This window comes from Trichogramma pretiosum, unplaced genomic scaffold (assembly GCF_000599845.2).
Source record: "Trichogramma pretiosum strain Unisexual culture from Peru unplaced genomic scaffold, Tpre_2.0 scaffold8, whole genome shotgun sequence".
NCBI lineage: Eukaryota > Metazoa > Arthropoda > Insecta > Hymenoptera > Trichogrammatidae > Trichogramma > Trichogramma pretiosum.
The window spans coordinates 78,863-93,625 of NW_019641699.1; the positions used below are offsets into that span (position 1 = coordinate 78,863).

The window sequence follows — 14,763 nt, forward strand, 5'->3', positions numbered from 1 at the left end:
AACGATCCCGTAAAGTATAAGCATGAATTAGTACCGTATGTTTTCTACTTGTTCCGATTTGAAGTTGTATTCAATTACAGATTTATTTTGTAAAATTATGAAAATTTCAATTAAGTAATTCACTCAATCTGAGGTAGACGAGTAGAAACTTGAGTAACCTAGAATAACGTTCAAAGTTGAAAGAATTTTTCAAAATATATTATAAAAATTAACATATTTTGACTGTCTTTGTTCTCTTACATCACAATTTTTATTACAACTACCATCTTTAACGATTTAAATTTCGGATTGGAATTGAATGTAATGAAATGTGTACGTCAAATTATGGCTGTTCAATTTTGATACTTCAGAATTTTTAGTCTTTTAATATTTATTTAATCTGGCATGTGTACGTCATAAACTAAATCAATATAATTCATGTATTGCATAGTCGAAACCAAACGATAATTGAAATGTAGGTTGCCGTAGTCATGGAGATAATAACTTTCGCGCGATATTGACGGGGAGCAAAAGTATTACTTTCGTCCCTGAATTCGAAGGTGAAAGTACGTACTTTCGAGCATGGGATGAAGAAAAAGTATATTACGTGACAAGGGACGAAAGTCGAACTTCCGTCCCTGCGAGGTTATGCACCCGAGGCGAAGCCGAGGGTGCAAGCTCGCAGAGACGGGCGTTTGACTTTTGTCCCGAGTCGCGTATACGATTTTTCTTTATCCCCGCTCGAAAGTACGTTTGCTTAACATAGTTAAGAAATATTTTATTAAAAAAAATTGTATCCATGAATTTACGCTTACATGGCAAAGCCCGCCGACATTTGCGGCCCGAGCGCAGCGAGGGCTGCTGGTCGACGGCGGGCTTTGCAAAAAATACCATCAATAATAATATTTATTAGTACATAACTTAAATTATTAATAAATAATTGTAAATCATAGATAAGTATGGCATTAATAAAATACAAACGATCCCGTAAAGTATAAGCATGAATTAGTACCGTATGTTTTCTTCTTGTTCCGATTTGAAGTTGTATTCAATTAAACATTTATTTTGTAAAATTATGAAAATTTCAATTAAGTAATTCACTCAATCTGAGGTAGACGAGTAGAAACTTGAGTGACCTAGAATAACGTTTAAAGTTGAAAGAATTTTTCAAAATATATTATAAAAATTAACATATTTTGACTGTCTTTGTTCTCTTACATCTCATTTTTTATTCCAACTACCATCTTTAACGATTTAAATTTCGGATTGGAATTGAATGTAATGAAATGTGTACGTCAAATTATGGCTGTTCAATTTTGATACTTCATAGAATTGTTAGTCTTTTAATATTTATTCAATCTGGCATATGTACGTCATAAACTAAATCAATATAATTCATCTATTGCATAGTCGAAACCAAACGATAATTGAAATGTAGGTTGCCGTAGTCATGGAGATAGTAACTTTCACGCGATATTGACGGGGAGCAAAAGTATTACTTTCGTCCCCGAATTCGAAGGTGAAAGGACGTACTTTCGAGCATGGGATGAAGAATAAAACATTCTTCGAAGATATGGAGTTAGTTTAGTAATGCAATTACTCATATAAAATTATTAAAAAAAGGATAGGTTTCTTATATTGAAAGTTATTGATACAGTTAAATAAGATTGATATCTATTTTATTCCAATAACATTTTCACAATTTTCTTGGTTTTTTAAGTACTAAGGAATAGTTTTATCTCATAATCGATGAGCTAATTATAATTATTTTATTTTAGTTTATCATTTACTTGTATTTGAGCTATTATTCTAACTAAATGGAATCACAATAATTTTCATAGCATAAACTAGCCTCTACATTTTTTGTAGCTACAATTTATTATATAACTACGTTCGCCATGATAGGCATTAATTGCTGGAAAGCAAAATAAGGGAAGCGGCTTTAGGAATATGTAAATTGTTCGCTTTAAAGATGGTGCCAGGTATGATTTGTGACTCGACACTAGCTGTATAAACTTTGAGCTCGGTAGAAACAGGTTTAATGCTTTCAGTGAGATCCAAAATAAAATCTCGATCGTTATTGAAATTGATTAGCAAAACTACGCTCTGTTGGCCTTGAAGCCGCCTCACTACAGCAAGCACTTGGTCGGTCACCAGCAACAACTCCACCGTACCTTTCTGCAAAACTGGCTGCTTTTTCAGCGCCGTGAGATTTTTGAAAACGTTGTAGTGAGACACGAGCAGCGGTGCCGTTTGCAATTGAAGATTGAGCTGCTTGTAGTTGGGGTGCACGGGCAACCAAGTGTTGGGATTACTGGAAAAACCGGCACTTGTGGTGCCGTCCCACTGGAAGGGTGTTCTCTCGGGATCCCTCGATTTGACCTGGTATCGATTCGGACCTGCGTTGCAGCCCGAAGGATCGACAGTCTCCTGGTAAGTGAACGGTCTGTCGCGCATGCCGATCTCGTCCCCGTTGTAGACGACCGTGATACCGGGCAAGACGGAGCACAGCATGGTCGTCTGGTCGGAGCGACCGTACTCGCCGTATCTGGTCGAGGCTCGATGATTGTCGTGATTTCCAACGACCCAGTTGGCTACTTTACCCGTGGGTATTTCTTTCAACCAATTGTCAATGGTGTTTTTGAAGTCCACTGCCTTCGAGCCGTTGTTCAAGCTAGCAATGAACATGAAGTTGAAGGGATTCGCTCCTACGGTGTAATACTTCATGGCCCTTTCGACCGTCGAGTAAACTTCGAGAATCATGAATTTTCCGTCGGTTCTGTGAGTTTTCACGTAGTTATCCATCAATTTTTGCCAAGAATCGACGACTTCGTACGTGCCATCCAAGTCGCGCGTGTAAACGTGACTCAAAGACTCGTAATCATCGCTGGGCAGACTAGCTGCGTTGGACGACGGAGGCTCGTCGCGCAGCAGCGTATCCTCGAACATGTGGTTGACGGCGTCAACCCTGAATCCGTCCACACCCCGCTGCATCCAGAACGATATGACATTTTCCATTTCTTTTTTTAAATTAGCATTGTGATAGTTCAAGTCGGGTTGTTCCGCGAGAAAAGCGTGATAATAATATTGTCGACGTTGCTCGTTCCAAGTCCAGGCCGAACCACCGAAGACCGAGAGCCAATTGTTCGGTGGGTGCATCACGCCATTGACATTGATTCCATTTTTCCAGATATAGTAATCATCGTAAGGCTTGATACCTTTGACACTTTTTTGGAACCACTCGTGCTCATCGGAGCTGTGATTCGGTACGAAATCGAGCAATACTTTGAGCTTGAGCCGCTTAGCGGTGGCCATCAGTTGGTCGAAATCGGCCAGGGTACCGAAAGTCGGATCGATGTTCGTGAAGTTGGAGATGTCGTAGCCCATGTCTTTTTGAGGGCTTGTAAATATCGGCGACAGCCAGAGCGCGTCGGCCCCGATGTCCTTGATATGCTGGAGCTTGCTCGTGATCCCTTTCAGATCGCCAATACCGTTGCCGTCACTGTCCTTGAAACTGCGCGGATAAATCTGATAAAGCACGCTCGTCTTCCACCAGTCGAGATCTTGCTTGGGCGGCTGCACTTGGCAAGGGAGAACCTCCCGGCCGAAGCTTGCCAAAAATAGCAAGGAAATTGCGACACTTTTCATCGTGTCAGGGCACGGGCGCGCGCGCACGCCGCAAGCAGCGAGAACACGATATCGCACAATGGCAATTTTTTCGCCTCCTTACTCGTCGTCTCTTTCGTGCACTTGCAAACGCTCGGGCTGCAGCCGATGAAAACACTGCACCGCGAGCAACAGGCGCGATGACAACGGCATTGAGCCCCTTTTATCGAGCGGCACGATCGAAAATTGTCAAACGTTAAAAATTCGATCCGCGGCAATTCCGCGCACGATATCGAATTTACAACGTCTCCTTTGGCCTTTTCGATCGCATTATCTCGCAGATAGTGGATTCATTCGTCTTTGTTAATTATAAAGAATTAATCTTTTCCTCTTCGGACTTATCTTTACAATCAGCCTGCGAGAGAGGCAATCAATATCGTGTTATCGACATTCAATAACAAATTACTCACTACCGACTTTTTTCCCCGATTCCATAATTCAATTACAATTAAGCAAATTGCGCGTGCGTCGCTCGGGCTTCGAACAATGGGGCTAAGGACAATTTCAAGCTCCGATTATTCGACAATATTGAGGTCTTTTATATAGGTGTATATATTTACGAGCAAAGCCAAGTGGAAAAAGGATAATTGAGTAAAATTACTTGAAAAGCTCTTATTACGACATTCGTAATTGCCTCCAGGGGTCGGACGAATCTTGTCTGACTTTCTCTCTCTCTCTCTCTCTCTCTCTCTGCCTCTCCCTCTGCTTCTGCTTCTGCTCTTCGATGGAGATTACCTGAGCTGCGAAAGCTCTTTATACTTGAATATACATATACATGCACCTGCAGCTAAGAAACTTTATGTATATTCCAGGCGGGGATCTCCTTCATCACTTTCGCACTGTCTGTCCGGGCTATTTCTCTCTGCTTCTTGCTCTTTCTCTCTTTGTGGCTTGTATACCAACATGCATACACACATACAAACTCTCACGCCCACAGGAGTGAACTTGTGTAATCTCGGGGCCATTCCCTCAACATTGAATAATACACTCTTGACTCAACGCATGCAGATAATATAATGATTCTTTATGCATACGTCAGGAAATGTATAGTTGCAAGAGGCGTGAGAAAGAATGAAAGGCGCGAGCGAGTGTGTAAGGGAGGAGAGAAGAGAGAGAGAGAGACAGAGGAGAAAACGCGGCGCGCGAGAAATAATAATTGCAGCCCTAGCACCTTGCTGAAATACCGCAATTAACTTCTCGCAGAGTACTACATTTTCACCCTCGCTACTTCTCGCGCGAGCTTTTTCCCTTCCGCGCGCGAGCTCTGCCAAAGGCAACGAGTCTCTCTCTCTCACTCTCTCTCTCTCTCTCTCTCTCTCTCTCGTCCGCTGCTGCGCTCCCATGAGATTTCAAGGCTGTGATATAATAGCTGTATAATTTCTTCTGCCTCGTGCTACTGCTGCTACTGCTGCTATTCGAATGTACTGCTGGCTGCCAGCTGCCAGTTCATGTCTGTTCGTGTGCGTGTGTGTATGTGTGTATGTGTGCGGGGGCGTTCGTTATTATTACGAGTCAAGTGAACAGCTCTACAAATAGCTGGCCCTGCTACTCGTGCTGCTGCCTTTTTCATTTTTACACATCGTCTATCATTGTCCACGATTGGTACTCTTCGGAGAGGAAAAAAAAATTAATACACGAAATATAACTCAAAGAGAGCTCTCCCTTTCCTCTGTGATCATTTTTATTTTATTTATTTTTTTTTTCATTTTTTCATTTTCTTTTTCGCTTTGTTGGCGTGGCAGCAAATGTTGCGAGATGACTTTGAGACGATATTTCTCAAACGAGAATGCTACAGCTGGAATAGAAAAATGCGACTGTTCAAACAATATGCGCGCGGGCACTCGGAACTACCGAGTTTTATTAATTCGGTGAAAAAAGAAATCTTCTGGAAACAGACGAGAATATATACTTCGACTCCGTAATAAAAACTATCATAAAATTCATAATTTTGCGGCATGAAAAGAAATTTTTTTTTATATTTATCTCAACGAAGATAGCTGAGAGCGAGTTGCCATAGTCCAAACCAATTCTCGGCAGGCAACCCCACTAGAGCTCAATACAAACACTAGGGCTCGTCGTTGAATATTCAAATCTCGATATAATATTGACTTTGTTATTCTATACTCCATGGTCGGCTGGGCAGATGTAATTTTACGGGTTAGTTCTTGCGCTGGCTTCAATAAAAAATTTACAGCTAGGCAGGTGTGTACATTCGTTTAGAAACGGCGCAACAAACCCAGAAGCTCAAAAAGAAGGTATTTATATAAGCTTTAACCAATATTCGATTTTACCTCGTTTATTCCTCTCTCTCCCAGGGAGATCCAATATTTACTAACCAAAAATAATACTTTAACCACAACTCTCAAGAAGTATACCGTGCACTGTAGCAAGAAGGGGTGCTATGAAACTGCAACAATGAATCGTGCATCGCATTGAATTCTGTACAACGAAAGATAGTCGTTATCTTTTTTTAGCTCGATTTTTATACGCGCGGATCGGTCGCGAGCCTTTTTTTCCCCTTTCCTTTTATTCGCCTGATTCTTTCTCTCTCTCTCTCCCTTTCTCTCTCGTTCTATTTTTCTCTTGAACGCCCTTTTTTCGTCGTTCTCCGGGTCGCTCGGCGCTTTTTCCCCGTAGTTTACGGCTCTAATTAACCTCGCAGGGAGGTTAGTCCTTCTTTCTATTGGCCACAAGGAAGAATACTATCTTCGTTTTCGTGTTTCTTCCTTGACTCCTACTCCCCGGCGGCCCCGGCGGACGTTGCGTTCCTCTCTCTCCTACTTTTCTTTTTTATTTTTACCTCCGTATACGGCTCGCTCGATACCGAAAGTTCCCCATTCTCATTCCCAACTGGCTGCTCTAAATTTTTCATACGCCTTGCATGGCTACTCACGTTCTCTCATTTACGCGAGCGTATACGTACGTAATACGTTATTTTATTATTTTCCAATCGAGAAAAAGTTTCATTCCTAACTGAGGCGATGGGTAGGAAAATGAAATTCTTATGTTTTCCACTCGTTTGGTATTTCTCGACGCGAATCTCGTGCACTTGCGAACGTTCTCCTTTTCGCTCTATATTAAAGTGTTTATTTTATATCCTTTTTACAGTATATATACCGACTGCTTGTGTGCGTTAGTATAAGCGCGGATGCTGTTGTTTTGCCGAATTTACGAGTCGCAGCTACGCGAATGGCTTCGCTGATTGCCGATGCAAACGAAGGTCAAAAGAGCAGCAGGCGGCACCTTGGAGACGGTATAGTTTAGACCCGTGTCCCCGGCTCGAGACCGCCGGATGAAAAGCCTTGAGCAGCGGACAATTATTCAAATTAGATATCCTGAATTTAGCCCACCTCATCGCTCTCGTTAAATAAAAACAGTTTCACGATGTATAAATCTACTTGTGGGACACGCCCGACGACGACGCCGCTACCGCCACCACCAAGGTGCATCATGCCGTCGCCACTACTACGCCGTGCAGCGCATAGAAAGAAAAAACTCGAGAACGCCAAGCGACGTAATTAAAATAATTAGTCGAGAGAGAGAGAGAGAGAGAGAGAACGAGAAGAGTAATCTCGATCCTAATGGCGCGCAATGTGGTTAGGAAAAGGAGGGCTAGGACGAAGAAGGAGGAGAAACGAGAGATAGAGATAGCAAGTTGATAGGAGTTATAAAAGTGAAATAGAATGCGAGAGAGTCGAGCTGCGGCGCGCGCGTCGACTGTATAATATACAGAGCCACCACGCCGTTTTGCCGCCGCCGACGACCGTCCGCCGCGACTAATTAAAATGCATCTCGCTACAATCTGCCAGATTATGTATTAAGGGGAAGGAGAAAAAATCATGAGCATATTCGAGAGGCGCAGCAGGGCCACCGGTAAAGAGGGTGTGGGTGCAGCGCCGCTAGCCAGAAGCAGAAGAGGCATTGGAAAAAATTTATGAAGCCGAAAAAAGGCTGCCACCCGCGTATATGCTACTACGTGTATGCGCGGCTTGTAGCAGTGCGGCCTCGCTCGAGCGCAAGCCAAGTGTAAGCCATTTTCCGATAGCGGCATCGGTGGCCCCGTGCTGCACTAGCTGGCTACGCTCGTGTATAAAGCTCGCCTCGCGCGCTACACGAGCGGCAAAAGCTATAAAAGAGAGGCGCTATAAGGAGCTTGATAAATCTCCGCCGCGCGCACCAGACATATGTTAAGCGAAGCGACGCTGTGTCTCGCAATTCGCTTGGCTCGAGGCTCGGCTATATATACGTATATAGATCGCGCGGTATGCAGGCCGCGATAATCAGTGCGCGGATCGTGGCCGATGACAAGCTGCAGCTGACAAAAGAAAACAACGAGTCGTCCGACCAAGCCGTGTGAATTCTTATCGCGGAGACAAACAACTGGCTCGATTATAAATCTCTCGCTCGTCGCTCGACGTAACGCGGAAAAAAAGGTCGACGCTCGCTCTCTCTGTGCTGTACGCGACACTTATCGGCTGTACGGGCGTAACGCGCGCAGTACTCGAGTCGCGTCGAGCTTTTTTGACGAAAATTTATGCCATCCTCGTGGCGTTGATTTTTTCGGCTACGAATTTTCAATTTTCTAGGCCATCGTAAGTGCGTCTTTTTTTCTATTTTACCTTTTTTTTCTTTTCCCTTCTTTTTTTCATCTTTTCATACGGTGTTCTCGAGCGAAACGCTAATGTCGTTACGCTCGGCAATCGTGGCAGCTCCGGAAAGCCTCTTAAAATATACGAAACATTAGCCGCACGTTCAAGGCATTAAGCGTTAGCCATTAATAATTCAGTGGAAGCTCAAACCACATGATCCCGAGGAACGGAGTAAGAATCGTCGCTATGACAATTGCATCAAAGAGCTGAGAGTCCAAGACTGAATGAATCTGCGCGGAGAGAAAAAAAAAAGTCTAAGGGAGATGAGTCTGTGCGACGCGTATAAAAGCACAAACGTAAGAGAAAGAGAGAGAGAAGGCCGAGGAGCAGGGAGTGAACGAGTTAGCGGCACAAAAATGAAATAATAAAAAAGTTAGCGCAGAACAAAGTAGAACACGACAAAGAAGAAGCAGGATAAGAGGTCGAAAAATAAAAGATAGGACGGACACCCAACGCGTGGAGGCAGCTACCATCTCTCGACTCGACTCTCTCTCTCTCTCTCTCTCTCTCTCTCTTTTACCCTCCTGGCTCGTGAGCATTGTAAAAGATAAAGGCCAAAGTACTGGACGTCGACATGACGTGGTCTTTTTTCTTCCCTCTCTTTCGAGTTTTTTTTTCTAACGTAGTGAAGACATTTTTCGTCCGAATTCACTTGAATAATGATTCGAACACCTTATATAAGTCTCGTCTATTTTTCTTCGAGCAGCAAACGTCAGTGAGAGGCCGAGCTTTGTGATATAGCTGGGCGCGCGCGCTGTGGCAACATAATGAGATCTTTTTCAGGCTGTCGCGCGCCGTAATATACTTTCGACGCGCGACGTCTTACATATCCCGCGGGGTAAGACAACGAAATTAGTACAACAAACACAAGAGCTGCGAGCACGGCAAGAAACCGACTACGACGACGACGACGACGACGACGACGTGTCCCGGAGAAAAGCATAGCCAAGTTTTCCGTGCCGAGCTCGGGAGCGAGGAGCGACAAATTTATCTACTCATCGCTGCGGCGTTACCTTCCCTTACACACACATACATTTAGATCTTACTTGAGCTCAGGTCGCGCACATATATAGAAGCTGAAATCGTAATTTAGTTATACGCAAGTTAAGTCGTGTAAGACATCTTCGGTTCTCTTCTCTCCATCTCTCTCTCTCTCTCTCTCTCTCGCTCCGTTCTCTATGCCATGGAACCTAAGTGCCGAGTAAAGCCGGCGGAATAATCAAATTCGTCGTTGGTTATAACTTGAGGTATAGAATCATTTCACTTCTATAAGAGAGAGAGAGAGAGAGAGAGAGAGAGAGAGAGAGAGCGAGAGAGGGACTTGCGCATGTAAACTATGAGGCGAAGCCCGAATAGCGGGGTGAGAGCTAGCTCTCGCAATATATAGTTTGAACTTCTCTCTACCCATTTACATGCATAGGAAATTTGCAAGTTTGTCCTCTATATGCGATTGAGGAGCTTGCCGATGGTAAAGAGAGAGAGAGGAGTGCGAGAGAAATGGAAACTGGCGAAAATATTCATTGCAAATGTGCTATAATGTTGCCAAGCGGCCGAGGCCACGAGAGGAAATTGACGAGTTTACCTGCGTGTATTGTATCAAATAAGCCATTAACGGCCTAATGATGATTTTCGATAGCGATAATATTATGGCACCAGTACCGCGAGTTGTACAAACTTTCTCAGACAGATTATTATCGGATCATTGTTGTCCGAACAGAATGTAAAATACGATCTCGTTGCCTCCCCCGGTGCTCTAGCGCTCAGCTCGTACGAGGGATTATACACGTACTCGGAATATCGTCCCAGACCCTTTCTCTCTCTCTCTCTCTCTCTCTCTCTCTGGCTGCAGTCCGGACTCTGTGCTGCACTGCAGTCCAACGAGCTCCGCATACTATACACGCTTCAATAATAAATTCTTCAAAGGGATAATGTCTAAATATATCCTGGGAGCTGAGCTCGCTAGCTTTACAGGTACGAGCTTGCAAGTTCTAATTTGATTACGTCGCTGCATTCTGCTGTACTTAAAAATCTTTCCCCTTATCTAGCTACATGTGTACGTACATGTAGTTCTGCTGGGCAGGTAAGAAAATTGAGTTGTAAAAAGAGGCTAAAAAGAGAGGAAGAGGAATCCAGTGAGTCGAATTAATGCTATAAGCCTGTATCCTCTGCAAGCTCACCGGCTTCTTTATACAGAAACACAAATACACGAGGTATGTAGTACACGGTTCTGCACACAGGGCTGACATAGCTAAAATCAGTCGTGCGCGGAGCTCGCGCGATCCTGTTCCAGCACTCATACGTGCGTATACGCGCGCATGTGTTCTATGTGAGTCTGTGTGTGTGTGTATCAGTGTGTTAGGGCGTACGCGATTCTATGTGAGCAGAAATCGAGGCTAATTCAATGACGCATCCGGAGGGTAGGGATTCAGCTCGTAGTAAAAAAAAAAAAAAAATAATGAGCAAGCTTGCACTGCTCTCCAGAGTCTAGAGAAACGACATATATATCGAATTAATGATGCGCGCTTGTAGTCGTGCTAGCTAGCACATCCACACCCCAACGCACACACACATACACACATACACACACACACACACGTACACACGCAAATGTATGTATATGAGATTGCAAGAGAGGGTTTGAGCGAACGAGCCGCCTACTTAACAAGCTTGCATAGTCATCGTCGTCGTCGACGTCGTCGTCGTAGTCAACGTCGTCGTGTGCTTGCAAATTTTGTTTACCATCAAAGGGACTTCTGAGTTTACAAATTATTGCTTCGTGTATGTGTGCGCCTGTATGCGCTCTACAGATTGATGCTCGGCAAACACACTGCTGCTGAACTGCAGTCGTGAAAACACTCCTCGAGTATTTTATCGTCGAATTTCGTTCTCGACTTCGAACCTCAGGTATAAGAAACGAGTCATTTTTATTCTCGGTCCAGTGAAAATTGAATCGACATTATTTCTGCACGATGGTGCACATGCGCGCGAGCGCGTCCTCGCTGCTGCTCCAGATCTATTTTTGCATCCCATCCGCGCGCGATGTCTCGGTAAAACTTGCCTGAATTTTAATTGCTGAATTTATGAGCAATTTTCATCTGAATTAATGAGCTTATAGTTGAAACTGTTTTTTGGCGGGGAGGGCGTAAAAGGAAAAAAGAATCATATAATTTTGAGTCGAGATATTTAACGCGCGAGTACGGGGTGCGGCTCGTGTATTTTTACTGGTTACTTTAATATAACGGCAGTTAACTGGATTCAACAAAATGTTCTAATTAAATTGCAATTTTCATCGAGTGAAAAAAAGAAGGGTAAGCATTATGAGAGGAATATTTGCGTAAACTGAAAGTAAATTATAAAATCGTACGTCTTACCAGCCAATATTAACGCAAAGAAAATATTCAAGCCGATATAGAAGCTATTTTTCCTATTCTTTCCCTCTTTTTCCCTCTCTTTCTCCGTCTCCATTTTTTTCCGCTCACAAATATAACTGAATCGAGAAGAGCTAACGCGAAGAAAATTCCACCATTTATCATTCCATCGTTCCCCTTTTTTCCCCTGCTCGCTTCTCTCTCTCTCTCTCTCTCTCTCTCTCTCACTCTCTCTCGGGTTTTGTTTAAAAATTTTCCACTGGGAGTCGTTAAAATATCGCAGCATATATCCAGTGTCATACTTGTTTCAGAGCTGCACACATACGTGACTGTATATAGCTATAGGTTAGCTACAGCACATAGGTATATATGCAGAAGGGGGTCGGGTCCATGGTTTAGAGGTATAGAGAATATGAAGGTAAAGGCGCATGTGTTCGTGTATCGGCATTTCATAGCTGTCCGATAAAGTCGACAAAAAATATGAGCACCGGCGCTGTGGCCAGGTACCGCAGAAGCTGCTCGCACACCGCCGCTGCAATAGCTTTGAAAAATGGCCAATCATCGATCGACATCCGCTTTCTTTCTCTCTCTCTCTCTCTCTCTCGCACTCTCACTCACTCGTTTCTCTCGTCGCTTATTCATGTATAATATTCAACGGGAGCCATATACCACGCGGCTTTTACAGCGGCACTATATAATGACGGGAAACATTTTAAAAACGCAAAGAAAAAACATCATTTTACAATATTTGTATAACCTCAGGTCATATTGTATACGATCTGATATATAAAGTACCGGGCACGTGTGCACGCACGATATGCGTGCGTGGCGTATTAATCATGATCAACTCATCACCTGTGGCATTGACAATGATCTCGAGCCTGTCATCGCCGTTGCAGTATTGCTCCACTTCTTATTTATATTTTATTTTTGTGAATATCAAGCCCACTCTTTTAGCAGCGAAAATAAACAATTTTACAGCTCATAATGCACACCCCTCTAAATATTCATGCATATGAATGCGCGTGGGTGTGTCCACGTGCACGAGCCGAGACATTTTTATTCAGTATAAAAGAGTGACGACGTTTATTAATTTCTTCCTCTTTTTTTCTCATTTTTTCCGTTGAAGTATTTTGAAGCGCGAATAATACGTAAACTCATAACGACCCAAAGTTGTCGTCGTGTCGTCGTTGACGTCCTCGTCGTCTTTTTATGTTTACGAAAGACTGAGTGAAAAAGAGAGAGACAACGACTAATTAAAATTTCGCTTTAAAGTCGGTGGCACTCATGAATACTGCTTATACCGGCGAGCGAGCTCCTGGCCTAGTATACAAGTCGAGTGATTCATTCAAACGCTTTAACCCCGAGCTCAGCATAGGCACGCATGCCTATAAATTTATACAAATACTTACATGAATATTCATGCCAAATTAAGAAAAATTCGACGCTTTGTAATACCGTAAATTGTATAACTGATCGAGGCTCAAGTATCCGTAAGTACGATTAAAGTAGTTTTTATTACTAATACTAAAAAAGTACATCAAGTCGATTTCAAGCGACATTTTTTGGAAATTCTCAAATTACTTGTTGTAATACTTTAGTGGGGTTCAAACCAAAATGAATTATTTCAACTTTCATATAGTTTTTTAATGAACTTGTCGAATTCGGTATCAGATTTTCAATATAACAAATAGGTCAAAAGTTATGTATGCTTATATAAAAAAAACGTGATTTCGAAAAAAAACTTTTTTCTTCTTTTCGGATTTTCATGTGAAAATTCGAAAAAAAACAATTTTCATTCTCGAAATCACGTTTTTTTTATAAAACCATCCATAACTTTCGACCTATTTGTTATATTGAAAATCAGATACTGAATTCGAAAAGTTCATTAAATTTTGCGTAGAATAAACTTACTCGCAAGTTTTCCAGACCCCATTATCAGCAAAAGTACAATGGTTCAAAAAAGTATCAAAGATGTGTCCATCTCGGACTTAATGGGTTAATTCAAGGATTAAATCAAAAAATTATTTCTTTATATCTTTAGTTTTTGAATGAAAATTTAAGAGTTCTTCAAATTCGTTACTCAAAAACAGACTGTAAAGTTAACCCATTTATATTAAAAAAATTACTTGAATTTTAGAAATAACTTTTTTAAAGCAAATTTTCTACTTTTGGGATTAGAGCATTATAGCATTACGAACGCCAGTTATATGTTAATAGTTAATAACAATGAGTTATAAATCAATAATCATCAGTAGAATTTTTGTGACTTTTCGACCTACAAGAAAGTTTTGGTCAGGCAAAATACGTTGGATCGGATACTCTCCAACCATTGATCAACTCCTCCCTGATCTGATTTTAAGTTCAACTTTTTTCGCTTCAAAGACCCGAAATTTCTATTTTAGAACGTTATCATACTTACGTATTTTGATGCAAAGGTATACTAGTTATCACAGTATTCTGTTTACTTTTAAGTTTTACCGCTAGATGCCTCTTTCAAATCCACAAGTGAAAAATCAAAGAATTAAGATAAAATCCAAAACGAAGCGCGTTAAATGACATTAATTTATTGGGGTGTGTTAATTCTTGTGCGGAGCATAGTAATTACAAAGGAATAGCAGAACTTGTTAAGTCACGCGTAAAACAAGCTCTACATAGGTTTGCACTTAAAAGTAGAGTGGGCGAGTAACGTCAAACATGGGTAAATTTTTCAAAAATAAACCAAAAAAGTAGAAATCGAGTCGTGTTGCATTCTCTATTCGGACCGTGTCGCCGACCAAAAGTGCGAGACCGAGGAGGAAAAACCAACGAGTTTACTATTGCATTCCAGCTTAATTCCGTTATCAAGTTGCTTTTTACGGATTGACATTCAGCGATGCGGAGTCAGGGTTAACGTAATACAGTACACGTACTAGACGGAGTTCGTCAGGCAAATTATGCCACAGCGCCGCGAGCGGGGCTCTCTTGACCCAATTCGCCGCGAGTCGCTCAGTTTCTTTTATTAAATGGAAAGCAAGAAGATCGCGTCGTACGGAGGGAGGGAGGCGAGGGGCTTGGCTGAGCCAAGAAAAAGGATAAAGAGAGAAAGAAGAAACAAGGAG

At 42.3% G+C, this 14,763-nt stretch overlaps 2 protein-coding genes across 2 annotated transcripts in view; one reads left to right on the plus strand and one right to left on the minus strand.

The window, feature by feature from the left end:
- LOC106656788 (protein artichoke-like) overlaps positions 1 to 14,763 on the plus strand; it is a 64,132-nt gene that overhangs the window by 27,121 nt on the left and 22,248 nt on the right. The gene's annotated exons all lie outside the window — the stretch shown is intronic.
- On the minus strand, positions 1,642 to 3,797 carry LOC106656789 (maltase 1-like). The gene has a single exon (XM_014377938.2). The coding sequence runs from the start codon at positions 3,625 to 3,627 to the stop codon at positions 1,888 to 1,890; it is 1,740 nt and encodes a 579-aa protein (XP_014233424.1). The 5' UTR covers positions 3,628 to 3,797; the 3' UTR covers positions 1,642 to 1,887.